At 40.2% G+C, this 27,880-nt stretch overlaps 1 protein-coding gene across 3 annotated transcripts in view; it reads right to left on the reverse strand.

Moving 5' to 3' along the window:
- Positions 1 to 27,880, reverse strand: part of Znf148 (zinc finger protein 148) — a 125,285-nt gene that overhangs the window by 39,218 nt on the left and 58,187 nt on the right. For all 3 annotated transcript variants that reach the window (XM_028886363.2, XM_028886364.2, XM_037209788.1), the window contains exon 5: positions 10,323 to 10,448. In XM_028886363.2, coding sequence (XP_028742196.1) covers positions 10,323 to 10,448 — 126 coding nt within the window. The remainder of the gene's footprint in view (positions 1 to 10,322; positions 10,449 to 27,880) is intronic.

A 27,880-nucleotide genomic window follows, 5' to 3' on the forward strand; every position in this document is an offset into this window, starting at 1 on the left:
TGGCAGCCACACAGCAGAGTGAGAAGGAAAAATGATTCCTTTTATCATTATCGAGGTGAGAAAAAGGGTGGCACAGATGATGTGAAGAAGCATAGAAAAGTAGGAGAATGGCAGGTGTAGTGGAGATCAGGAGTCTGAAGCAGAGGATTGAGAGTCCAAGGTCAGCCTGGGCTGCACAGCAAGAACTCGAAGACGAAAAGAGGAAAAAGCAGGATGAGATCAGGAGACATGAGCCAGAGGCGGGAAACAACTTTGGAGGTGAAAGGCTACAGAAAGTCAACTGAGATTGGTAGGGCACTAACCCAGCACTCAGGAGGCTGAGACAAATGGATCTCTTCTCTGTGAGTCCAGGACCAGCCTGGTCTCCAGAGAGAGTCCCAGGACATTCAGGGCTACATAGAGAGACCCTGTCTCAACACTTCACCTCTCACACACAAAACAAAAAAAGGGAGAGAGAAAGAAAGAAAGTAAAGTGAGAGACTGTTTAACACAGGAAGTGATCTGGACAACATCTTAAGAAATATGAGGGACCGTGGAAACTGACTAGGGCCTACAAACACACAGCTACAGTCCCTTCCTCAAGCTAGAAGAGAGAAGTAGTAAGGTAGCGGCTTTCATCTTTAGAGTATCTTTTTACTTTAAATTCAGGGAGACAGTCCAACCTACACTGCATGCAAATCAATGATAATTAGTATGCAAATTATACAGGGTACTTGGGTTCTGGGCAGATTGCCAACATGGTCAACAATGCTTCAAGTCTATGCGCCCAACACATAGAGGGGACACATTTGGCAGGAGAATGGAAGTGGGTGTCACAGCTTCCTGAACAGACAGTGAGAATAAAAGTTGATTTCTGGCTAGTCAAGTTTAAATTTTTTCAGTTCCTCCAAGTCACATAATAATAATGTAAGTTAACACTGTATAAAAAGAAAATACATAAACCCTCTTAAAATAGGATTCAAAATATGCAAAAGAAAATGATGCTAAGTATTATACATAACAAATAGAACAGTAATGCCAGGCTTTCTTCTTTTCACATAGGTTGATAAAAATAAGATCTGAGTGCCAAAAGCCATGGCATTCAATGGCTTCTGCAGCCCAGCAACTGGAAGGAAAGGTCTCGTTAGGCACAGCTCTGGTCTACGTTGCCTGCTGTGAAACGGATGTAATCCCTGACTAGACAAAGCCCTTTATGGACAGTTACAAGTTCTGGTTCATTATTTTCAGCACTGGACGTCATCATGCTATCTTCATTCAGGTCTTCATTCAAGGTAGAACTATAGAAATGAAACAGACATCACCACTATTTTATGAGCAAACACACTAAACCAATCCAGCATATTTGTAAGTTCAAGTAGAAATATCAAATTTTCAAACATGCTAAATTTAATTTTCATCTCCTTTGTTAGGCAGTGGAACTCAAATTTTTGTTTACAGGGACAGAGTAAAATCCACCTTGCCACAAACAAGCATCTATTGGTTTTCCAATTTGGAAATGTATCCACCTGAACTTGCCTCTTTCATTCACTGCTATAACCCCACTGTCTAAACCTGGAGTCTGGGGTACAGTGGATTCTGCACTTATCCCTGAAAGAGAGAGCTGCCTGCTACCGATACCAAATAGCCCTCACAACTTAACACTTCATTCTTTAAACAAGCAAACAAAGAGCTTTGCTAAAAATGTACTTGTCCATCTTTGGCTTTCAGATCATCCACTGACTAGGTACCATAGAGAGGTGAGCATTCCAAGGCCAAGTGCAGGCATGAGAGGAGCGGAAGATGAATTCTGCCAATCTGTCTTTCTCGGCATACACTTGACTTATTCTTCTTATTTTATTTATGTATTTTTATGTATGAGTACTGTATCTGCATGTATGCCTGCATGCTAGAAGAGAGTACCAGACCCCATTATAGATGGTTGTGAGCAGCCATGTGGTTGCTGGGAACTGAACCCAGGTCCTCTGGAAGAGCAGCCAGGCCTGTTAACCACTGTGCCATCTCTTCAGCTCCAACTTGACTTATTCCTGTTTATACTCTTTCAGGGTCTTTTAAAATTGTGATCCAATAGTTTGAGACATTTACCCTAAAGATTAGCTGTCTTGCTTGCTATTAGTACTAAAAGCTATTTTTGCTTTGCCCCCCCCCCCAACTCAACATACGGTCTCCATTACAGCAGAAGGGGCTGGAGGTTAATGTTTAACTCCTAGGACACAGGAGAAAGCATTTTGTAGTTTGGCTGGGGATTGTATTTTGTTGGCAGGAATGTCCCGAGTCCCCCAAGGCTGGAATCACTCACAGCAGCAGCAGCCCTAGGTGCTTTAGCTGCCTGTCACCGCTACTTCAGCCCAGAGAGTGGATTATAAAGACCGAGCAGTCAGGCTCTCCACTTACCAAGAGGACACATTAGCAGTAATCTAAATAGCCATTGTTCAATAGTGTTAAATTAAGATTTTAGAGAGAGAGAGAGAGAGAGAGAGAGAGAGAGAGAGAGAGAGAACCTGGTTGGTATCTAACGGAATTCCCTAGTTATTCTGTGTCCCTACTCTCATGGTTCGTTATGTATTTTTATTTTGAGACAACTTTGTTTCTAGCTAGCACCACATATATTTATTTATGTATTTATTACACATGCTCGCACGCAGAGAGCAGGAGGGAGGGTCTTAGGAGTGAGGAAGGCTCTCTTAGTAGCACACCTCTTTTTATCAAGGAAAGGCCTAGACTCTGCCTCTTTAATTGAGAGACTCCACTCTAGGATCGATCACACTCCTCCATGAGAAAGGGTTCTTGTCAAAAGACACACATGGCTTTTCTAATTGTGTGTACATATTACTAAAATTATCCGTTCATATTTTAATCTAAGGCCTAAGAACTTTAGGACCCCTTCCAATATTAACTGACATCAATGTTTAAGACATTCAAACTCAGAGAACTTAGAGATGATTTAAATCGATGGTTCTCAACCTGTGGGGTGCAACCCCTTTGGGGCTGGAAGATCCTTTTGCAGGGATCGCATCAGATATTCTGTATATTAGATATCTGCATTACAATCATAACAGCAGGAAAATTACAGTTATGAAGCAGCTAGGAAATAATTTTATGGTTGGGGTCACCACAACATGAGGAACTGTATTAAGGGGTTGCAGCATTAGGAAGGCTGAGAACCACTGGTTTAAATCCTCACCAATTATGAGACATTTTGCTTACAACTGAGGGTGGGAAAAGGACTTTACAGATTTTCTTCCTGTCAGGTGGTGGTTGGGCACACCTTTAATCCCAGCACTCAGGAGGCAGAGGTAGGTGGATCTCTGAGTTCAAGGCCAGCCTGGGCTACAGAGTAAGAGCCAGAGCTACATGGAGAAACTCTGTTTTGAGAAACCAAAAGGAAAGGGGGGGCTGGAGAGATGGCTCAGAGGTTAAGAGCACTGACTGTCCTTCTACGATCCCGAGTTCAATTCCCAGCAACCACATGATGGCTCACAACCATCTATAATGAGATCTGGTGCCATCTTCTAGCCTGCAGTTTTATATGCAGACAGAACACTGTATACATAATAAATAAATCTTTTTAAAGAAGAAAAAAGGAAAAAAAAAAGGATTTTCTTCCTTCTCCAAAGGCATATAACCAGGTCATCCAGAGTAAAAGTCATCTGGCTATACTAGTCAGAGCTAGTCCCTCACATTCATAACCTCCTTATTCAGGATTTATGTCTCTATACTACATTTTACTTATTAGCAAATTTCATTTTCAAATGGCAAGCTTTAACAGTGTCAGAATATGAAACTCACTATGTTCTAAGAATGGAATATGACTCCTATTCGTCATACTGGCCTTGAGGTTTAAAAAGTTTGGGGGAGGGGTGTGTGTGCACACACACACAGGACAACTTGCAGGCATCAGTCACCTTCTATCGTATGGGCCTTGAATCAAACTCAGAGTCAGACCATCTCACTGGCCTCCGACCATTAGTTTTAGAAAGGTCCCTTCATGTTAGTCTCTACAAGATGATTTTTTTTTTGTTTTCATCATCAGAATCATTTGAATATTTCTATAGGAAAACTAGATTAATGAATTACCAGTGTGCTATTTTTCTAATTTTCTTCCTTCATTTTCCCATTAGCATTATGTCTGATTTCCTACTTTCCTAACTAGTCTCATCTTCAAAGATAGTTCTTCAAAAACGCAAGGAAGAAGCATGGAGAAGGTGTGGCAAATGTCTGACACGGCCATTTTCTCCTTTTAAAATAACTGTTTTCAGCCAGGCAGTGGTGGCACACCTTTAATCACAGCACTTGGGAGGTAGAGACAGGTGGATCTCTGTGAGTTCAAGGTCAGCCTGGTCTACAGAACGAGATCAAGGATAGCCAGGGTTACACTCTGATTTGAAAACCAAGATGATGATGATGATAATGATGATAGTTTTTTTCTCATTTAACAATCATTGTCTTAAATCTTTTTGATCCCCAAGTCCAACTCTCTTCCTGGGCCCATGATATATACTAAGCTGTTGGGAAATGACCCGTATGGTTCATAATCTCTGTGTGCAGTATGCTAATCCTTCCAGAGTTCAGCACCACTCTTAACAATCAGTTCCTATTCAGATCTCCTAAAGGGATCTAATAACAACCCGCTTCCTTCCTTAGCTTTTGTCAAGAGACTGGCACTCAAATTATCTGTTAAGTAAAAAGGAGAAATACAACAGAATAGAAGTAATTAAAATCACACTGCCTTTGATTGATTACTAAAGAGTTTGAAAAGCCTAGCAATTGTTTATACTACCTGATAACAGGAATATTAAATTTTATTAAAAAGCTTTCTTAGAATTCATGAATGTTAAGGAAACAATCCTAACAAAATTCTTTTGAGCTGGAAAATGTCTCATGAAGGTCAATGGCGATGGCAAAGACTTAAAGGTCTTCAGCTTACACGGACATCATAATCATCTGACGCTCTTTTCAAGTATATACACACCCCCAAGTAAGAATCTTCACGGGCGGGAGCCTAGATGTCTGTAACTGGAAAATGTACCACAGACAACCAATGCCGAGCCTGGGAGTTGGGGGTACGACCTCTGACATTAATACACTGAGGCTGTATTACATTTACAGACTTCACAGGCTTCTAATAACTTCAGCTAGCTGTAATAGAGAACAATGCAGATTTAAAGAGGCAAAACCAAGTGATGCTGAGTAGCCCACAGCTCCAGCAATGGAACAATGAGTAGCCTGTCCTTAAGGAACAAGGCAGTGAAGCAGGCAGAAGCAGTCAACAAGCCCACTTCCACGCCCAGTGCTTGAGGCTCCACCGTGAGGGCAAAGAAGAGCCTTCTTCTTACAGGGCTGCTGTACTAGACATGGGGTTTGAAAGGTCTGTTACATCAGCACTGAGACACCAAAGGAGGACTTATGATTAAATGTACTATTTTGGTTAGGAATGGAATAATATTTGGGTAGGGGTACAGTAGGTGCTTCAGCAGTGGGGCACTTATCTGGCACGCCTCATGAGGCTCTGGGGTTTAACCCAACCTACGTCAATCAAAGCAGCTCTTCACATCCCCCAACCCAAGGAGAAGTTGGACATCTGAAAGAAACAAGTGACGACCATTTCCTCTACCTTCATAAACAGGTTGGCTCCGAATAGAGGAACCACCTTGACCTAGGTAACAGTCCCCACCCAGTTGCAAAGTCTTTTGACACCTGCTTGCTGTCTGCAGCGGCTGACGTCACCTCCGCGGCTGGGCAGACCGGGCTCTATCTGCTGAGAGTCCCACCGCGTTACTCTGGGTTTATTTCCCCTCCAGATGCCACCTGACACAATGACAGCATAGACCTCAGATACTGGTGATGAGCAAAGACCAAGGTTTGGAAAAGGTCTGAAAGGAGATTAGCCCTCCAAAGAGAATGGATTCTAGTTCTCACACCATCTACTACATGTTATTCCCAAACATCCCACCCTCTGACAACTGTCCCAAGTCTCAAACACTTCCTTAGCATACACTACACCTGGACCTTTGAGAAGTTTAAAAACTGTAAAATACTTCAAACAATCAAGGCATTGATTTATAAGCTATAAAACCCAAGACAAACTTGTCTGTCTTCATGCAAAAATAGCAGAATAAGTTACTTCAGTGAAACATCTGAAGTATGGCACTAACACACTTCTGAGGAGATATAAAAGAACTCAGTTTACACCTCAAAGTCCTACACTTCAGACACGGGACACTGCAGATCAATGTTCAAATTAACCACACTTTTCTCTGCCTACCATATATAACATGTAAGAACAAATTTGTATTTGTTGTTTCTTTTTAAGACAGGGTCTCCACATAGCCCTGGCTATCCTGGAGCACACCAGATTGGCCTCGAACTCAAGAGATCTGTGTGCCTCTGCCTCCCAAATGCTGAGATTAAAGGCGTGCGTCGCCACTGCTTGGCTGCTGTGAACAATTTTAAAGTAACTCATTTGTGCCTGATTTATACTATTTATAGTATGTCATTGTTCTAAGAATTTCCTGAAAGGACTGCCCTAAAATGCTCTCTTATGTATACTGTACTTAGAACACGTTATCTCTCATCTGGCTACTACATTGATTAGGACAAAATACCTTGGTGGTACTTTCAGAAATCTTCAAAGAACTGACTTAGACAAGCAAAACTCTGAATACATGATGTGTATTTAGAAATGCTTCAGTAGGTCTGCGAATGTCGTTCAGAGGTAAAGCACCTGTCAACCACATATTAGACCCTGGTTCAATTCTCAGCACCCTCCACACTCCCACCAAAGGCCTAGAGAGCATATTACCAAAAGAGGTTCTGGGTAATCCTCTACTGGACAGCAATGATCCAGGCTTCAGTGAGAATTTCAGAAGGCATTAAGTTGGGGCTAGAGAGCTACTTGGTTAAAAGCATGGGCCATTCCTGCAGAAGGCTTGGTTTTGATTCCCAGTTGTGATCAGGTACCTCACAACTACCTGTAACTCTAGCTGCAGGGAATCTAATAGCCTCTTCTGTCCTCCAAGAGCACCAGAATTCTTATGCATACACATACATAATAAAAACAATTGCTGGGCGTGGTGTTACAGGTCTTAATACCAGCACTCAGGAAGTAGAGGCACGAGGATCTTGTGAGTTTGAGGCCAGCCTAGTCTACAAATCGAGTTCCAGGACAGTCACAGCTGTTACAGAGAAACCCTGTTTCAAAAAACCACCACAACAATAATTAATAGTAGGCTGAAGCAATGGCTCAGTAGTTAACAGCACTTATTGCTCTTGCAAAGGATCTGGGTTTGATTCCCAGCACCCACACAGTGGCTCACAACCATCCATAACTCCAGTTCCAAGGGATCCAATGCCCTCTTCTGATTTCCATAGACACTAGGCATGCATGTAATGCACATACATATACTCAGGCTAAATACTCCTACACATACAATAGATCAAATTTTAAAAAAATTAAAATAAGGAAAATAACCCTTTTAAAAAAAGGAATTAAATTACAGAATAGCACCGGAAAAACATGTTAATAAAATATCTAGGAAAATATATAACTTAGCACATATATAGATTAAAAGTCTTGAAAACAGAGGGCGTGAAGGGACAGCTCAGGTTAAGAGCACTGGCTGCTCTTCCTGAGAACCCAGGTTCAGTTCCTAAGTGTTCACATGGCAGCTCACAACCACCTGTAACTCCAGGTTCAGTAGCTCTGGCCTCAGCAGGCACCAGGCATGCATGTAGTGTATAGACACACATGCAGGCAGAACACTCATATGTAAACAATAAAAAAATAAATAAACTTTACATTCTTAGAAGAGATTCCCCCTATGTAAACAATGAGCACAAAGCAACACAATTAACCACTACTATAATTATAGAAGTTAATTTTTCACAAGCCCTGAAATTACTGAGGAATTTGATTTGTTGATGTAAAAACCAGTAACAATAAAAATGAATGACATTAATCACTGAGAAAAACAGTAGACTCCAAAACAAGCAAGATGGTGAGGGTGAAAGAAGGGATTCCATAAAATGTGAAACACAAAATGTCAGACAAATGAGAAATATGAATTTAGTATGACCCCAAACTGAAGAAATATGATTCCAACTCCAGTGTGACTCTTGTGGTGGGCTACAGAAGGCCAAGTCTGACCTCGGGCTCTCGGGAGTGCAGGCAGCACCAGTCACATCCACTCGGTTGGGCTATAACTTGTACAACGATTATGGAATGTAGTGTGTATCCTTTGATTCCATAACACAATGATAAATGTACAGCGTGGACTTCAAATGGAGGCGAGAATACAACAGCAATGTTCAACAAAACTATAACATGATCTTGTCAATGTTCAACAAAACAATCATGAACTATAACATGATCTTGTCAATGTCCAACAAAACAATCATGAACTATAACATGATCTTGTCAATGTTCAACAAAACTATAACATGATCTTGTCAATGTTCAACAAAACAATCATGAACTATAACATGATCTTGTCAATGTTCAACAAAATAATCATGAACTATAACATGATCTTGTCAATGTTCAACAAAACTATAACATGATCTTGTCAATGTTCAACAAAACTATAACATGATCTTGTCAATGTTCAACAAAATAATCATGAACTATAACATGATCTTGTCAAAGTAACGTATTATGCAGCTAATAAAAATGCTTAAGAAACTTCACGGAGCTGGGAATATAGTTCAATGGTATAATGCTTGCCCAGCACGAGCAAGGACCCATGTGAGTGTGTGCATGAGTGTGTGCGATCCCTAGCACCGTAGAAACTAACAAAAAAAATATTGTTAACTTTAAGTACAAAAATGGGTTAAACACACTGTACAAGTTGAAAAATCGGAAAACTACATTTACACAAATCCACTAAACTTTGAAGACAGAAAGGAAATATGGCAAAGAATCATAATCAGATAAAAATACAACTCTATTATTTTATACCGTAATTTTCAAACTTTGACACCATAGGGTTCTATGTCCCTAAGATAGCAGCAAGGGCTGTGTTAACATCGGGAATGAAAGCAGCAGGAAGCAATTCCCAATCCACATGGTGTAAACATCCTCACCTTGGCTAATGCTAAGAGCTAACAATGCCTTCAGCAACTGACTCACAAAACTGCTGAAACTTGAGCAATCTGCTCTTGCAATACAGTACTAGTTGCTCTAGCCCATTATAGTATATAATTGTAAGCGATAATAATGATTTTAAATAAGAATTACAGTAAGCAGCCATCAAAAAGATCCTGCTACTAAATCAGCTTGGTAGTTCATGCTAGTAATCAGGAGATAGAGGTAGAAGATTCCAAGTTCAAAGCCAGTCAGTATAGTCTAGGTCCTACCAAGACTCTGCCTCAAAAAAAAAAAAAAAAAAAAAAAAAAAAAAAAAAAAAAATATATATATATATATATATATATATATATATATATATATATATATATTTAAAGGGGGAACCAAAGATGTATCTCAGGATGCAAAGCACTTGTCCAGCATGCATAAAACCCTGGGTTCAATACCAGCGCTGCCTAAAACTATGCATGGTAGGACACTCCTGTATAATCCTAGCACTGAAGAGGAGAAGCAGGAGAATGAGAAACCCAAAGTCATTCTGGGTTACATCTTCAAGGCTAGCTTCGGCTATATAAGACCCTGTTTCAAAAAAGGGGCAAAGGGGTAGCAGCTTCTTTACCACACAGGGTGAAACCGTGGGAGAAATAACTGTGAAGATGACTTGTCAATGCCACATACATACTACAGACCATCAAGACATTGACCCTGCAAGAGGAAAAATACAAAAGCAGACCAACTCCTCATAGCATCTATTACCAATCCACTCCTGAGCCACGAAACATTAAGGGTTCATTTAGCCTCCCCCTTCAGGCCCTTGATATAGTAATAAAATGAGATCTCTACCCTCAGGGAGCATACATTCTATTAAAGGTGTCTCTGATGAATAGTCAATGTCAACTTTCACGAAACATTAACATTTGTATTAAAATATGAACAACAAGCAAGAACCTACATATCTTGTTAGTTTTTAAATACAAAGAAGACATTGAAAGAGAGAAATTCATTTTTAGAAAGAAAGAGATATGAGTGGAAGAGAGAGAAATTAAGTCATGGCCCACCACATCCACACAGGTATGCCTCTCCTCTATCCCTCCTGCAGAAGCTGGTGTAGCACACCAACTGTACTAAACCATGGTAAGACTTCTGCATCTGGTTTAAGGTCCCAACAGGTTCCTGTCCACAAGATAAACCAACAACTGAAAATGAAAAGGTTAGTGACCACACCTTAACACATTCTCTTACTTTTGCAGGAGAGCGCTGTTTCCGCTTCTTCTTTTTCTGTAAGTCTACTGGCTCTCTGACTTGTTTTTTGTCTCTCATCAGCTGCTCAGATACATCAGTAAAAGTAATTTCCTGCTTTACACTTATCTGTTTAAAAAAAACAAAGCTGATTTTAGAAATGCATAATGTCCAATGTGCATTGTGCAGAAGTACAACTTCTAACAGATTAACCTGAGGGGTATTGTTTGGGAGGCTAGGACATCACCCACAGGACAGACAGGCTGAAACTTGAGGATGGACTCCAAGTAGGCTCTGCCTACTCATTCTGTACTTCTTAAGTTGCTTGAATTTAGCAAAAAAGGTTTATTGGTATTAACTCCTTGTCATCTGTCCCTTCTTCCTACACACGGGAATCAAATCAAACCAACCACGATAAAGTCCACTCTGGCGAAGAGGGAAAAATAAAACCAAACCACAGGATAGTTAAATAACAATGTTACAGAAAACTGTTCTGAGACAAGGGGTGTGGAGGTGGGTATCAGAAATGAAATGGCATGGTAACACATGCCTAGAGTTCCAACACTTGGGAGACTAAAAGACAAGAATCCTGAGGCTGAGGCCAGCCCAGGCTACATAGCAAACCTTACCTTAAAGTCAGTAACAAAAACAAAGGCCTTGTGTTAACTCTTCTAGGCCTCACTACAGTCAGGAAGTTATGGAGAAATAGATCTTGTAACAAGTGTGACTCCCAACAGAACTGACTCCACCTCCTTGCTCTGCTCTATAGAGGCTCTCCTATTTTCAGGCATAAACATCCTGTTCTCTGTTGTATGATATTTTGCTTGTGTCTAGCTTGCCTGGAGATTAGAGAAGCAGAGCAGCAACCACTAGAAACTTCTTACCTCTACAAATCCTCAGACTGAATGGGGGAGATCCTGTCTCCACCCACGTTATATTTCTGTCTCCACCTCCCTAGTGCTGGGATCAAAAGCGAGCACTCTGCTTCTCTTGTAGACTGATTCAATCTCCTGTAGCCCCGAGTAGCCTCGAACTCCTGATCTTCCTGCTTCCTCCTCCCAAGTGCTGAGATTACAGGTGTGTGCCACCACTGCCTGACCTCTATAGTTAACTAGTGGCTGGCTCCACCCTCTGATCTCCAGGCAAGCTTTATTTGTCAGAACACAAACAAAGTACTATGTTCACCTATATGCTCTGTCATTAAGGTCTGCCCTTTCACATAAAGTAGTTTATCACCCACCCTGCAAAAGCGCAAGGCTAGATTAGCTGATGCGATAGCTCCCTCCAGACTGAGAGTATTCATACACAAGGGGAGCGTCGTTAACGGGCACTTAGAAACAGACCACCTTTGCTAAAAAGCACTGGCTCCTCACTTGGGCTTCAAGGTAACTCAATTCAAGATGAAAGCCTGGCTTTTCTATGATCCTGTTTGTCTCCTTTACTTTGTGTTACCTGTCTACCTCTCCAGGTGTGTCTGTGTAATCTAGCTCATCTCCTGAATGGTTGATGGCATAGATAAATCACTGGCCTTAACCTTTCTTCTGTGTCACCGTGGATACCCAGGACACTCACAGGACAGAGTCCCCTGGAGCTGAAGTAACCCTATCCTAGTAACCACCCCATCCCTGTAAGCAAGACTTCTTCCAAATCAAACAGAGCTAAGACAATGACAGGACTGCTCAACTTGAATTACCTCTTGCCCCAACACCAATTGCTCTAATCCTAAAGCTCATGTCAGTCTAAAAACACAGCTTAGCTCTGGACCTCTTCACACAGCTCTCTTCCCAGTGTGCGCACACTGAATAAACCTGCCTGATTTCTGCTTGTCATGCACACATGAAATAGTCTGTTGTGACCACCCACCCCAAAACTGTATTCTCATCTTTTGCTGAACCTACATAGATTGACTGTATGCATATGTGCAGCAAATTAAGGAAGTGCTAACCAACTAATTAATAGGCTTTGAGAAACAAAAACAGTTTGTGAACCTGAGAAACTTTGTTGAACCAGAGGGAAAAACTGATGAATGAGGTCTTGGCCAGGGATGTTTATAAGACCTAACAGCATGCAGTGGAGGTCAACAACTCCGATTTCATTGTCACACTAAGGACTAATGCTGAGGTTACAAGCACAAAGAAGGTTAGGTTCCAACAAGTCAATACAGTATCAGGAACTAGAAGTCCACTTTACATATCTTGATGTCTATTTTTACATCAAGAAAACGGTACAAAATTTAAAAAACTGATCCTATCAAAAGAAAACTAAATCAAATAATGAAAACAATGTTTTCAATGCTCAACATTTTTCTTTTCCCTTCCTATGCTCAATATCTTTTACAGACTAGCAGCCACTTTCTCCCTGGACTTGTCAACAAATCATTACCAAATGTATAATTATGAAGCTGTATAAGGTTTACTCAAGACATAATGCTTACAATTAATTAGAGAAACAGAGTCCAAGAAACACACGATGTCAACACTGTTGTCCTGTCTTCAAGTCTTGGTTCCAGAGTGCTTGTCTTTAACACACCAGAGTTCTAAGGTCACTAATGATACAGTCCATTCTCATCAGTCAGCCCTCTTCACCACAACCTTTTACAGTTATTCTTAAAAAACAAAAGTTTTGAAATTCTGCTACAAAATACAGCAGAAGTCAGTCTCTGAAAATCATCCAAGTACACAAAAAGTGCACCTGATTTAAGCTTCTGACAAGAACAAAGAGCCTCTCACGGCCTACGAGACCATTCAAACACTGGCCCCAAGGAATTGCTATTTCCCCAGAAATCTCCTGCTAGGGTAGCCAAAGCCCAAAGTGCCAGCTGGGGGCAACAGTCTCCTGGGAAATGCTGACAAACTGCCAGAGCCCCTCAGGGCAGACTAAGCCCAGACAAGGCTGTGATGCCAGGCAGGAGCGCACCTTGACCATGACTACTTAGTGAGGCCCTTCTGCTCCTGTTCTCTGTTCAGACTCCAAGCATGGCCTTGTAAGTCACTGGGCCTCTCTCGGACCCTCTTCTCAGTGTGAGGACACCAACTGACTCCTTTTCTGTGCATTCACTGCTGCGCCTCTGTGAGCTGGTATGTTAGCTGGGGACAGGAGACCAAGCCTAGTTGTTAGGGCTGCAAAGGCTCAGGCTTGTGCCCCCAAATTAACAGTCAGCATGACTACATTTGCAAAAAACTACAAAAAAGATGGTACCAAAGACAAAGACCATCTTACAGACGGTGTAAACTAGAAGACAGGTGGCTGTTAGGGATGTGTGAGCAGAATGCTTAAGCTCTGGGAGCCAGAGATTCAAACAGAATGGCAAAACAAGGAAATGAAGCGGTCATGAACTCCTCAAGTGAAGAACTGTGAAATCCCAGGTCAACAAGCCAGGTCAACCTAGCTGAGAATTCTATTAGGCTACAGAACAAGAGAGTTCTTTTGGTGTCAGTTATTTGAAGACAGCACAGATGGTAAAATTACCACCTTGACTCTGAGGCTCACTGAAACACGGCCACATATTCAGGCTGGGTATACAGCAAAGAGAGACGAGAGACAGAAAGCAGCGGGGACTACTCCGATTTCACGGGGTTCCAAAAGGCCATTCAAACATGTCTTTCAGTTTCTAAACTGATGGAAAGAAAATCAAACATAAAATTAGAAACTGCAGCAATAAGAAACAGGAACTTGGTGCCGGGCGGTGGTGGCGCACGCCTTTAATCCCAGCACTTGGGAGGCAGAGCCAGGCGGATCTCTGTGAGTTCGAGGCCAGCCTGGGCTACCAAGTGAGTTCCAGGAAAAGGCGCAAAGCTACACAGAGAAACCCTGTCTCGAAAAAACCAAAAAAAAAAAAAAGAAACAGGAACTCGCAGGGCAGGGCAGTCTTTAATCCCAGTTTGGAGGAAGCAGAGGCAGGCAGATCTCTGTGAGTTCCCATACAGACAGGACTAAACAAAGCCCTGTCCCAAAACAGCCCAAACAGACAAAGGAAAGCAACAGGAACTCTTTCTTGAGTGCAGTTAAGACACACTCTAAGTTTGCAATCAGCAGCTATTCACAAACTCAAGTCTTTACGAGCACAGCTGAAAAGACAAAATAATAATAATGCAGTTTTACTTACACATACATGAAAAATGATTATATTAATACTATCATTTTCAAATATTAGTCACACTTATAAAAAAGGCACAAACCCAGACAGACAGTAAATTATAGTTTTAGAATGGTCCCAAAAGTTTGTTACTCAAAATGGAATGAACTAATCTCCTTCGCATAGGACTTCTAACTACTTCAGCCAAGCTGCTCCTCACCGCAACCATTTACAGAATGTGACAGTGGGGGAGGGGTGCAGAGATTGTTCAGTGGAGTGAAGTCGCCGCTGAGCAGTCCTGGAGACACGGGTTCAATCCCTGGAAAAATGGAAAGGGGACGGAGAGCCGACTCCATAGAGTTCTCCTATGACCTCTGTACACATGCCATGGCATGTGTGCCTACATACACACAACACATACACAGGGAGCTAACAATAAAATACCTAAGTTTTTCAAAGATGCTGGGAAACTCAAACACAGAGCAAAACGTACAATATGTGAAAGAATTTCTGCCTTCCTTGGTCCAAGCAAGACTACAACAGTACTCTATAAAAAACAAAAAAAAACTTTGTAGATGTGACAATGAGACATTCATTAAGCCATCCTGCCTCTTCCTTGAGAGGTTTCCTTTTTTAATAAATTTATATACAGAGTCTCACGTACTCCTGGGTGACCTCAACATTTTGAAGTTAACTTTTATTTTTATTTTATTTTTGTGAACATATATGTGAGTGCATGCATGGGTGCCCAGTGAGGCTAGAAGATACAGGGCCCCCTGGAGGCTCCGAACCACCCAATGTAGGCCCTGGAACTTGAATGCTGGTTCTCTGAAGGAGTAGCAAGTGTCTCCAGCATTCAGGAGACAGAGGCAGGCAGATCTCTGTGAGTTCGGGGCCAGCCTGGTCTACAGACTGAGTTCCAGGACAGCCAACTATTACACAAAGAAATCCTGTCTCAAAACACATACACACACAAAAGAAATGGGTAAGTGTCTAAAAAGACTAGCTTACCAGATTTTTGAAAACCATAATAGAATCGTAAAAAAAAAAATCAGTCTACAATACACATCAATTTTTGTTGTTGTTTTTGTTTTTCCTGGAACTCGCTCTGCAGACCAGGCTAGCCTTGAACTCACAGAGATCTACCTGCCTCTGCCTCCTCAGTACTGGCATTAAAGGTGTTCCCCACCACCACCCAGCTAAAATACATCAAACTTAAAAACAAACAAATACCTGGTGTTCCCTGGTGTTTTGAGTTAAGTCAGGTCATCCAGTCCTTCCTAGCACCCTCAGGGTACCTCAAAGCCTGAATTTCATTGTAGTTTTCTATTCAGAATTATCACCGTGACTCCAAAACCCATTAACCAAACCCAAATATTTCACCACCTAAAACTCTAAAGCCTCTGCTCTTGCCATGGTCCAAGTCCCTTGAGCCCTGCAATCCCCACTCCTTACCCTCCCATGTGGTTCTCTTACAGTTCTCAATGCACCTCTTTATTCCCGCAAGCTTGAACATAGAGAGACTCAGCTGTTAGAAACCCTTCCTTTAATTCTCAAGCCCAGAGCGTCTTTCTTTTCTAAGACTTGTTTCATTTCTCCACTAGGAAGTATATACACACCTTACTATTTAAAGATGCCATGTACACACAAACTCTCTTTGTTGTAATTGCCTCTATCTTGCACTCTTCTGATTGCTATTAAGTGCCTGTTTGGTACCAAATTCAGTAAAGCTAGAAGAATTTTAAAAAAAAACAAAACAAAAACACTTACTGAGTGCTTATGGGTGGACACTCTAGATGTAAAAAACACATTCTAAATATGAGGTCTCCTTTTCCCAGGTCTTTAAATGTACAACAAAACACTAATACTTCAAGAGAGCACACCATTCTCTAACTAATTGAATGAATGGTACAGAGGAAAAACAGCAAAGGGAGAATCAGAAAAGATGACAACTTGACAGGTTTCAGGGATGAGAGACTTAATTAGATTGACAAGTCTGTCATTATCTTATTCTTTCTAATTTTTACTTCCAAACTTGCCTCCCTCCCCAACTCTCTTTCCCCAGACCCAATGATGCTAACAATGTAATATACACAGGTATTGGCTGACATATTAATGAGGTCTACTCTGCTAATGATTCTCCACCCCACCCCACCCCACCCCGGCCATCACCAAGGCTCGCGGCTTCAGCATCTGTCTATAATGCCACCCCTGGCTCCTTCTCCTCTTCTTAGAAACGCAATGCAATGTCTGCTATAAATGCTTGTGGACCCAAAGTTTTTTAATTAATTTCCTCCTTAAAGTCGAAGATTTTAAAAGAATAATCTGTATTTGGCATATCCAGACAAATAACTGACTCCAAATTTAGAAAAAAATGGTTATGCTGAGAGTAAAAGTAATACATAGCTATGCAAATAGGAACAGAAGGAACCTGTCCCAGAACATAGCCTGGAAACTGCTGAACCAAGACGATCCCAAGTGTGGCAAACGTTAAGCGTGAAAAGGAAGCTATGACACAATACTGCAAACAGACTGGACTAAAGAAAGAAGGCTAGCACTGCCTGGGGTGTTTATGGAATAGAGGAAAGGCGAAATCTATGGCCGGAAACGGAAGGAGAGGAGAGAGGAAGGGAAGAAAAGCTAGAGAGACTGACTGGACACTTGACAGAACTAGACATAACCAGGCAACAGGCAGATTTCAAACTCTAAGCTCCCAAAGCTACAGAATAGGGCAGGGAGGTAAAGTTGCACACTGACAGACAGCGGCTTGGGAGACCTTCTGCCTGGCCCACGATTACAGGCAAACTCTTCTAAGGAACTGTATCTGTCAGGTGAAGAAGTGGACAGTTGTTATCGACTGTGAGGAGGCTGAGGAATCCCAAGTATACTTATTACTATAAATTTCAATGTTGTTCTAGTATCAGCATTCTATAGTTACCTAGAGACAAAGTGAACAGAGTGAGTAAATCAAGTTATCTTAATGAAGTAAAGTTGATCACTTCTAGTTGGAAATTCTATTCTAACTTTCAGGACACTGCATGAACTGAAGTTCTCTCCTTTGCCTCAAGGCAACTGCTCTGAAGTGGTTCAGTAACACACTTCCAATAAGTGTTTCAGTCCATTTCCATCAGTGATTCTCAAGTCTGGGGACTCCTGAAGAGCCCTGACACACGCTCTCTGTCCCATTTCTTGATCAAACAGCCGTCACATCATCTACTTTCTTTACTCACATGCTTTCTCATGAGGACAGCATCATTTGACGGTTGTTTAACAAGTGACAGCACCCGAGCCCAGATGCATTAGTAAGTATAAAATCCCAACATTTTATATCGAGCCAGACAATGAGGAGAGCTACAAAAACACACAACTCACTTCTCATTCAATTTTGTTTTATGAAAGCTGCTTTTACAGGGTTGTGGAGAAGTTAAGAGTACTTACTTCTCTTGGAAAGGACCTAGGTTTGGTTCTTAGCACCTACATTAGGTTGCTCAAAACCACCTGTACCTCCAGTCCCAGAGGATCAGATGACTTCTGGCCTCCAAGGGCACCTATATGCACATGGTGCACAGAAATTTACACAGGTACAAATACACACACAAAAACAAGAATAATAAGTAGTAGATCTTTAAAACAAAACAAGGCCAGACATGGTGATGTCTCCCAGAATTCAGGAAACAGAGGCAGGTAGATCTCTTTAAGTTCAAAGCCATCCTGCTCTACATAGCAAGTTCTTAAGTCAACCAAGGCAACATAAACAAATCCTGTCTCAAAAAACCAAACCCAAAACCAAAACAACAAAAAAAGGTTGGAACTGAAAAAATGGTTCAGTGTTTGGGAGCATGTGCTGCATTTACAGAGGACCTGGGTGTGATTCCCAGTGTCACAGTGGTTCAAACTGCCGGTAATTCCAGTTCCAATCTGTATGACCTCCACTGGTACTAAACACACATGTGGCACAAAGACATACATGTAGGAAACAATACTCAAAAGCATAAAATAAAAGCAAATCTAAACAATTTTTAAAGTTTTTATTAACAAAGATATTATTAACTATAATACTTTTGTTTCTAAATTTTAATTTCTGATAGAGTAAATATTAATGTAATCAACACAGCAAAAGCTCTTCCAAGTCCTCAGTTTTTTTAAGTGTGTGAAGAGTGTCCCACACCAAAATGACAGCTGATTTAGACACACCTCAGTCATGTTCTTTTCCTCCTCTTCCTCCTCCATCCAATCTCTTTTCATAGAAATGCTTGTCCCCATAAAATAAAGGCACATGTATAAATGCTGCTCACACATGTGGGTGAGCAGACACACCTCTACTTCCTAGGTCTGTCAGCGGAGAAGGAATGACACTCACTGCACCCAGCCCCCAGAACTTCATTTCTATTTATCAGTATCCAAGTATCACAAACCAATGACTACTTGGAAATAGCTGAGTCCACATCTAGGACAGGAAGAAAGAGTATGTGGTAAAAACTAAAACACTGTGCTGCCAGGACCTCAAGGGTTAGAAAAAGGATCAGATATGTTCAAAGGAGTCAGGGACAGAATTCCTAAAAGCCCAAACTGAACAATATGTGCCAACAAACAAGCAACAGCTGTGCTGGAGTATACTCCTACAGAATAAACAGCCATACTGAAATAATAGATACAGTGTGTCAAAGTATCTCTCAAAGACAATCTGACACTATAATATCCATTTCCAGGACTGGGAAGGCAGTGCAGCAGCTTAAATGCTTGTTACACTAGCCTGACAACCTGAGTTTGATTCTAGAATCCATGAAAAGACAAAAGGAGAGAGAACTGACTTCCACAAAGTTGTCCTCTGACCTCCACATGGCACATACCCCCACCCCAAATAACAATAAATAAAGTTAAATAAAAATTGTGTGTGTGTGTGTGTGTGTGTGTGTGTGTGTGTGTGTGTGTGTGAGATTCCCATCTACTGATTCTCTTTTACTTTTCTTCTCTAGCCTATGAGAAAATTTGTTACCTTCTTGGGATCAGATGTGAACACAGAAATGTATTTTAAAATTCTTCTGCTATATCGTTTATAAAGATATGAAATTGGACTTTTCAAATACCACTACAAAAAAACTGAATTCATTGGGTTTTTTGCTGCTGTTAATTATAGTTTAACCAATACATATTCAAAGCCTAAAAAACTCCATACTGAAGAAATCAAGAACCCTTACAATGTTCATATAATACTACAATATTATTTATGATAATAAAAACTACAAAATCTAATAGTCAATAATAAACTTGACTATTATACAGTTATTAGAAATATCACATTTGATTTACATGAATAATAGGAAATATTCATGGTGAAGGTTAAGTGGTAAATAGAAATAAGTATGAAAAGACATTTTTACAACTTTATGCAGATACACTAACATGTTTAGGGCAAACAATGCCCAAACACATAAATACTCACACAGGAAAATAAAAACAAAAGAAATACTAAGAGACTATCTAAGAAACACTAATAGTGGTTATTCCAGGGTATTAAGATTACAGCAGCCATTTTCATGTTGTTTACAGTTTAAAACTTTTAGTATTTTCTCGGTAAGTGTGTATAACTTTCTTATTCTAAAATGGCCTCCACTCCAGTCTAGTACCAGCCCTTACTGTCAGAAGGAAGACTTCCCAGGGATGGTAGGTAACACACAGCTGTAATCCTCACACTTGGGAGGTGGAGGCAAGAGAAGCAAGGTCAGCTACAGTGAGTTTGAGGCCAACCTACATGGTACCCTGGACATAATAAAAGATCAAACAAGTAAGAGGGAAAGGGGGGAGAGGGGAGGGAGGGGAGGAAAGAAAGGAAGGGAAGGAGGAGACAGGGAGACAGGGAAGAAGGCATGAAGGAAAAAAGCACCTCTATTAGCCATATCTTACCTTAAATACCCCTAGGGTGCTATCAATGGGAAACAAAGAAAATCTCTCTGGGATAGTTTTCAAAAACTAAATAGTAATCAAAAAGTTTTTTTGAATCTCACATCACCTGCAAAAACTCAACTCAAACAATAATACATGAAGTGTCACTAAACATGACAAGGTGCCAAACTTCATTAGTTACCAGTGAAAAAAAAACTAAAATCATATTTCATTCCACTATACAGCTAAAATGGCTACAATTAAAATCTAGTACATGACAAGACCAGATACCAAGAACATGGAGCAGTTTTTATAAATTGCTGAACCAATCAAAAACTCTGGCAGTAAGCAGGACACTGCCAACTACAGAACTGTATCCCGAGGGAACAACCAGAAGCAATGGGTATAAATATGCACGAAAACTCAAAGCAGCGCCCGCCCCTCAGAACAGTCAGTATCTAGAAACAGGCCTTTTGGGGAGGTGGGGGAGAGGAAGGAAGATGTGCTGGGGATTGAAACGAGCCCCCTGTGCTGGCTGGGCAAACAATCTACATGGAGCACACTTACAGCCCACTCTAGAAACAGTCTGTCTACAATACTAGTATGAACAAAAATTCAGGAATGAGAAAAACCAACTAAAGGCATGCGATGGCTGTATTTCATAAGCAATAAACAAAACCACACACACACACACACACACACACACACACACGCACACATATGGTTATATTTAGATCAAATTCAAATTCAAGCAAGCCAACAGACCATGATAAAAGCCTTAGGGTATGGTAATAAGAATGGGAGGATGGGATGTCTCAGGGTCACTAGTGATGTTCTATGCCTTGATCTAGGTACATGGGAGATGCTTTTGACTAAATTTATGTAACTTAAATTTATGAACCTAACAATTTATCCAGTTTTCTTTAGAAATGTTCTGATCTAATAAACACATGTACAGAAAGTCTAAATCTTCTGTACATGCATATACAAAAGAATCTAAATATGTATGTATAGATACATGCACAAGCATTCCTTTTATCATTATTTTACTCAAACAGACGTAGCAATAACTTAAATGTCAAGGAAAAAAATAGCATACCATTTAATTGGCTATTAAAAATAAGCAAGGCAGTTTTATGTGCAATGGCATGAAAATCTATATAAAATATCATTAAATAAGTACCATTTCAAATGTAATGTGATGGAATTCTCACTAATATATAATATCTTTAACGCATACTATATAGAAATAAATATACCAATATTTGTCTACAAATTGAAATTTTTCTAGGATATCAGTATTTGTAATCTCTTTGGGATCAGAATAGGCAAAGAGAAACAAGAAATCCCTAGCCATTCATCCATCCAGTCAGGCATACAAGCATGCACGCACGTGCGCACACACACAAGCATGTGTGTTTCTGGAGACTGAACCCTGGAACACACTTGTGTTTGTGTTTCTGGAGATTGAACCCTGGCCAGGACCTTACACATCCTAGGTAAGCACGCTATAAATGAGTTACAAAAAAGCCTAAAGAACTTTTGCTTTTTCTGTGTTCTCATTCTTGTCACCGTAGTTTAACGTTTAGAGTAACTACGTGGTCACTTTATAATAGAATACATGCACAACAGACACCTCTGACCCAGCTAAGCTGAGCCTCTAGCCCTGACCTAAACGAAATCCAACTTGGAAATTCTCATAAAGTCATCTAGAGAGAAATCCGTTAATAATTAGTATCCACCTACAGGGGTAAAAGGATGGTGAATTGGGTCAGATTCTTTTATGATCAGAGGAAAATAGTGAAAAGCAGAGTATGTTGGGTTTGCTCACTAAAATAAACTGTAGCTAGAGTTCTCCTGCCTTGCCCACAGTCAGGACAAATCTCTGTCACCCTCCAGTCCCACAGTCGCTCAGACCCAACCAAATAAACACAGAGACTTATATTGCTTACAAACTGTATGGCCGTGGCAGGCTTCTTGCTAACTGTTCTTATAGCTGAAATTAATCCATTTCCATAAATCTCTACCTTGCCACATGGCTGGTGGCTTACCGGCATCTTCACATGCTGCTGGTCATGGCGGCGGCAGTGTCTCTCTGCCTCAGCCTTCTGCTTCCCACAATTCTCCTCTCTCCTTGTCCCACCTACTTCCTGCTGGGCCACTGGCCAATCAGTGTTTTATTTATTGACCAATCAGAGCAATTTGCCATACAGACCATCCCACAGCAATAAACAACTACAAATCAAGCATTCCTAATCCAAAACTCAAAATATTCCAAATTCCAAAATCTCCATCATGGGTACTGACATGATGGCCCTAGTGGAACCTTGAGATCTTGGCTTCATGTATAGGGCTGCACTCAAAACACACAGTAAAACTTTTGCATAAAATTATCTCCAGGCTCTGTGTAATAAAGTGTATATGAAACAAAAATGACTATTCTGTTTTAACCTGGGTCCTATCACCAAAATCTTATTATTCATATGTAAATATTCCAAAATCCAAAAGAAAAGGCCAAAATCTAAAATATTTCTTACAGAAAAAGTAACTCAACCTGTGAAAGTGTTACTGTAATTCATCCACTTACAGACTGAGATGGGCATGTCTGTAGGCTTGAGGCTAGCCTGGAACTATAGTAAGTGAGCTCTGGGCCAGTTAAGGCTACACAGTATAACCTAGTCTCAATACATACATAAGTTAATAAAAAGAACTGACATCAGTAATTGTGAGTAATACCATAATTCTCATCAAAGACTATGAAGGTTCATTCAGTCATGTTTTCTCTGTTCAGAAACGGACTCCTGTGAAGGAAGTTTTCTAAGGGCTTTTCGCACAGGAGTGAAAAATGAAAGCCTGGAGCTGACAAATCTGTTATTACCTATTCTATTCAACATGAGTCTAATTCAACTGCCTCTACAAATCATATCCAGACTATGCTGAAGTAAGAAGTATTTCAATGTTAAAAATGCATATACTCTGAAAACTTAGCCCTAACAAAAGCTAAGAATCAATAGCCCACAAATGTAATACATTACTACTGAGTCTCTCAAATGAATCTGAAAAAGATATGCAATAGTAATTAAGAACAGACTATAACTTACAAATGACTTTGAAAAGGTATACATTATAATTATAATTGTCTATGCCATCTTCCTTAATGATAGGATTTCAGAAAAATTTAAAACTCCAAAGCAAAACAGAAGTCTCACTCCAATGGCGAAATATATTTTGAGTTTCCAAGCCTATTAAAGATTTAGTCAAAGGAACAAACACATTGAAGTCTAGCTACAATTCCATCATGCTGCTTTACAGCACAGGAACCCATGATTTAAACTGTCACACAGCCACAGAGAAGCAGCAGCAGGCACAAACACCCATCTCCAAGCCTGATTGATGACCAGAGCTTGATCCTGGGACCCACATGGTGGAAGGTAAGAACTGACTCCAGAAAGCTGTCTTCAGACCTTCACACATTAAGTTTTAAAAAGATGTTTAAGAGAATATCACATAATTGCTGAAGTAAATCTTTCATGTTATATATACCTGAAATATTTTCTGTATAATGATCTGTGATAAGAACATGAATTTATAAAATATTTTCACTCCAGTGATACAACTCAACAATTTATGAAAAGACAACTATTGTGTGTTAGAATTTGCTCCAGTTTGTACACAAAGACACAAACCTTTCCGGTTAACACACTTGGCATCCAAGTGGAAGAAGAAAGAACACAGACGTTGACACGCTCTCAAGCCCTCCCAATGAACTTAGGAAGAGTAAGGAAGTAAACGAGAGCTTGCTTTCTTTTCTCAGATGAACTGGGTTTGGGTTGTCTAGTGAGACAGCCAGCAGTGACAAGCAGTCTGCATGGACACTGCCCAACAGACACCACAGAGCTAACAAGCATCTGAAGTGTCTGTCCGGTGAGAGTGAGGACCGTTCAGTATAAGTGTAGCACATCAAAGAACAAATGTCCAATGAGGGAACCACACACTAAAAAGTTGGTCTTTACTGATTCAGAGTAGCAAATCAAAATAAATCTTGAGAATGAAGTTGGCACAAAAAGAACTTTCAACAGACACTCAATTTACTAAGGGTCCAGAACCTAAAGTCATTAACAATTTGAGAAAACCCAACTATTAATTCTAAACTAACCAGAGGTAGTATGAAAAGGAGTTCTTTGTGATTTCCAAGTGGTGAACAAACGAAAGAAGAAAATCACACTCAATGCCATTTTTTAAAAACACTCTAAGAAGGATGTTGAGAGCAGCCTGTTACTCTAAGTCTATACACACTGAGAAACAGGATCACACTGTTCTAGGTGAAACTCCTTTTTCAATGAAAAACAAGGAATACTTACATTATAAGCCCTACCCCTTGCAACCAACAGCAATATAAGACTAAGAAGGGAAAAAATTCCTCATGTCTATTTACGTCCCACTATTAAACAATGTTACATAAAATCCCAAATTCTGATCATCTGTTAAATGGCATGACCAATTTTTAAGTTTCACTTATCATTATTTTAGTGAAATGATGACTCAGTTTGGGTAACTATACAAATGGTATATCAAGCAGACTTTTTTTTTTAAAGATTTATTTATTATGTGTACAGTATTCTGCCTGCACTACAGGCCAGAAGAGGGCACCAGATCTCATTGTAGATGGTTGTGAGCCACCATGTGGTTGCTGGGAATTGAACTCAGGACCTCGGAAAGAGCAGCCAGCGTTCTTAACCTCTGAGCCCTCTCCCCAGCCTCAAGCAGACATTTTAAAAGAACAGAGTTGAGAAAAGTTTCAATGTGCTAATAAGGAGGGAAAACCCTCACAATCCTGTAAGTGATAGCCTATGAAAAACACATGAACAGACAGAGCACAATATTAAGAGTGATCATATGTAAGTGATGGGCTATGAACATAGAAGGACAGTCATTCTGCAGATACAGATATCAACACCTGTATTCACAAAAAACCCATGTACTTATGTCCACAACAGCTTTATTTGTACTAGCTAAAAGTTGGAAACAACCACAACATCCTTTCAATAAGAGAATGCTGACCTGTGACCTAACAAGAAGAATGGATTATAGATGACAGCTCTGATTTATTTATATGTCAAGTGAAAAAGTCAGTCTCAAAAGGTCACATATTGTTGCTTTCATTAATAAAACATCCTCAAATTGACCAATATTACAGAGTGGACGCCAGATTTGAGGTGGGCAGAGGGTTATGAGTGGGGTAGAGATTGATTACAAATGTTTATCTCTTGTCTCTTCCCCTTTCTGCTCTTTCCTATCACCTATGTAAGAATCCAGGCAGGATAACAAGGTTCTCTACAAGAAAGGAAGCTCAGGCAAGTGTGCTGGTTGGCAAACGGGTGGGATAGACAGCGTGACTCTGAGCTGACAGGCAACCCTCACAGTGTCACGGAACAGAGTCAACAGGAGAAGCAACTGCACTTCTGCACCCTTGTCATCAACTAAAAATCCACACTTTAAACAATATTATTTGCTACAGCATCCAAACAAAATGTGTTTAATTACACAACACTGAAAACTATAGACGATTCTGGGGTAAATTAAAGAAAACCTAAAAACCTGCAGAGGAATACCATCTGACGAATTAGAAGCCACTACTGTTTAAATGGTGATTATAATCAAACCAATACCTAGAATCAACGTGACCCAAATAAAAACCCAGCTGTCTCTAAACTAAGACTGAGTCTGCATATGGAATACAGGAGCATAAGCTGTCCTAACAGTCTTGCAAAGAACAAAACTAGAGGGATTACTCCCCCGATCTCAAATTTTCCACGGAGGATAAAGTCGAAAACTGATTCTGACTTAAAGATAGACGCTAAGTCAGTCAAACGAAGAAAACTCAAGAGAAGACATAGAAAGATGCAGAAAAAGAGAAGTACAGTAAGTACATTTAATAACAGCTTTATTAAAATGAGAAAGCACACACAAGAAAGAGAAAGACCATGAATGTTCAGATATTAAAGCCATAAAACATCAACAAGGAAAAAGAATGAAGTGTTAACACTCAATCAACACGGATATAAACTAATAACATGTTGCACCAAAGCAGCCAAACATGAGAGCTACATATAATTCCACTACATGAAACTTCCAAGAGAGACTCTAATGGAAAAATCCTAACAACTATGGAGGTAAGTGAATGGGAAGAATTACAAAGCAACCTTCTGGAATAATGAAAATGTTATCTCTTGATGGGTTTTAGATTACAAGAGTGGAGCTGTCTGAACTCTGAACTAGAAAGAGGCTTTCCCATTTAAATCTTTCCTCAATTAAAAACAAAATGCATCTTCACTCAAAAACCTGGGTTGCCTCCTATAGTCCAGGTTTTTAGAACACAAAATTTGAGACTGGAAAGATGGCTCAGGGATTAAGAATGAGTGCTGATCTTGCCAAGAAGCAGAGCTCAGTTCTCAGCACTCTGCTTACTGTAACTGCCTGTAACTCCAGCTCCAGGGAGCCTCCACATACAGAACACACATATACCCTTACATAGTGGCGCACACCTTAACCCCAGCACTCGGGAGGCAGAGGCAAGTGGGTCTCTGTGAGTTGAGGCCTGCCTGGTCTACAGAGCGAGATCCAGGAGAGCCAGAGTTACAAAACTGAAAGACGCGGTTTTGAAAAAAAAAGACACATATACATAATCAAAAATAGTGAAAAAATATTTTTTAAATTCATAAAATTTAAAGGCAAGACCTAGAAAATAAGCCTTAAAGGAGAGTAACAATAATCTTACAAGCTAAGAAATGCAAAGTAAGTTGGCTATAATAAAAATCATACAAAGAAAGCTTTCAAAAGCTAAGATGTCAACAAGAATATTGAAGGCATAAATATACCATGTACAAAAGAAACAAGATGTCATAGTGGACCTGGTGAACTAATGTAGTCTAAGTTCCTAAGAATAAAATATGGGCCAGGTGGTGGCACATGCCTTTAATCCCAGCACTTGGGAGGCAGAGGCAGGCAGATCTCTGTGAGTTCAAGGCCAGCCTGGTCTACAAAGTGAGATCCAGGACAGGCTCCAAAACAACACAGAGAAGCCCTGTCTCAAAAAAACAAAAGAAGAAGAAAAAGAAAAAAAAAAAAAGAATAAAATACGGGGGATGCAGGAACCGCCTGTGAAGGAAGTGCATGTTAGCTGTCTGGCAATGAGGAGCCAATGAAGTCATTTTACTAAGGGGGTAAGAAGTTGTATGTCATCTGGAAAGATCACTACCGAAACTAAAAGACAGTGAAGGTTCAGGCCACAGCCTGTCCAATAAAAGTTACTGTACTCTATTGACTACTGGATACAACCAACAGTATAATGTATGTGCTTCTCAAATACCTCAAGGCAGACCACAATCTGTCCATAAGACACCTTAACACAGTAATCAAACAGTATTTACTCTTCAACAATACATAAAACCAGAAATCAAATAACAGCAACAAAAAAAAAGAAAAAAGAAAATATCCCTCCATCAAATATTTGGCAATTAAACTATACACTTCTAAATAAAACACAGTTCAAAGAAATCAAAGCTATGAAGAAAGAAGGAAAGAGAACCTGTAAACTTCAACA

This window comes from Peromyscus leucopus, chromosome 12, assembly GCF_004664715.2.
Source record: "Peromyscus leucopus breed LL Stock chromosome 12, UCI_PerLeu_2.1, whole genome shotgun sequence".
Taxonomy (NCBI): Eukaryota; Metazoa; Chordata; class Mammalia; order Rodentia; family Cricetidae; genus Peromyscus; species Peromyscus leucopus.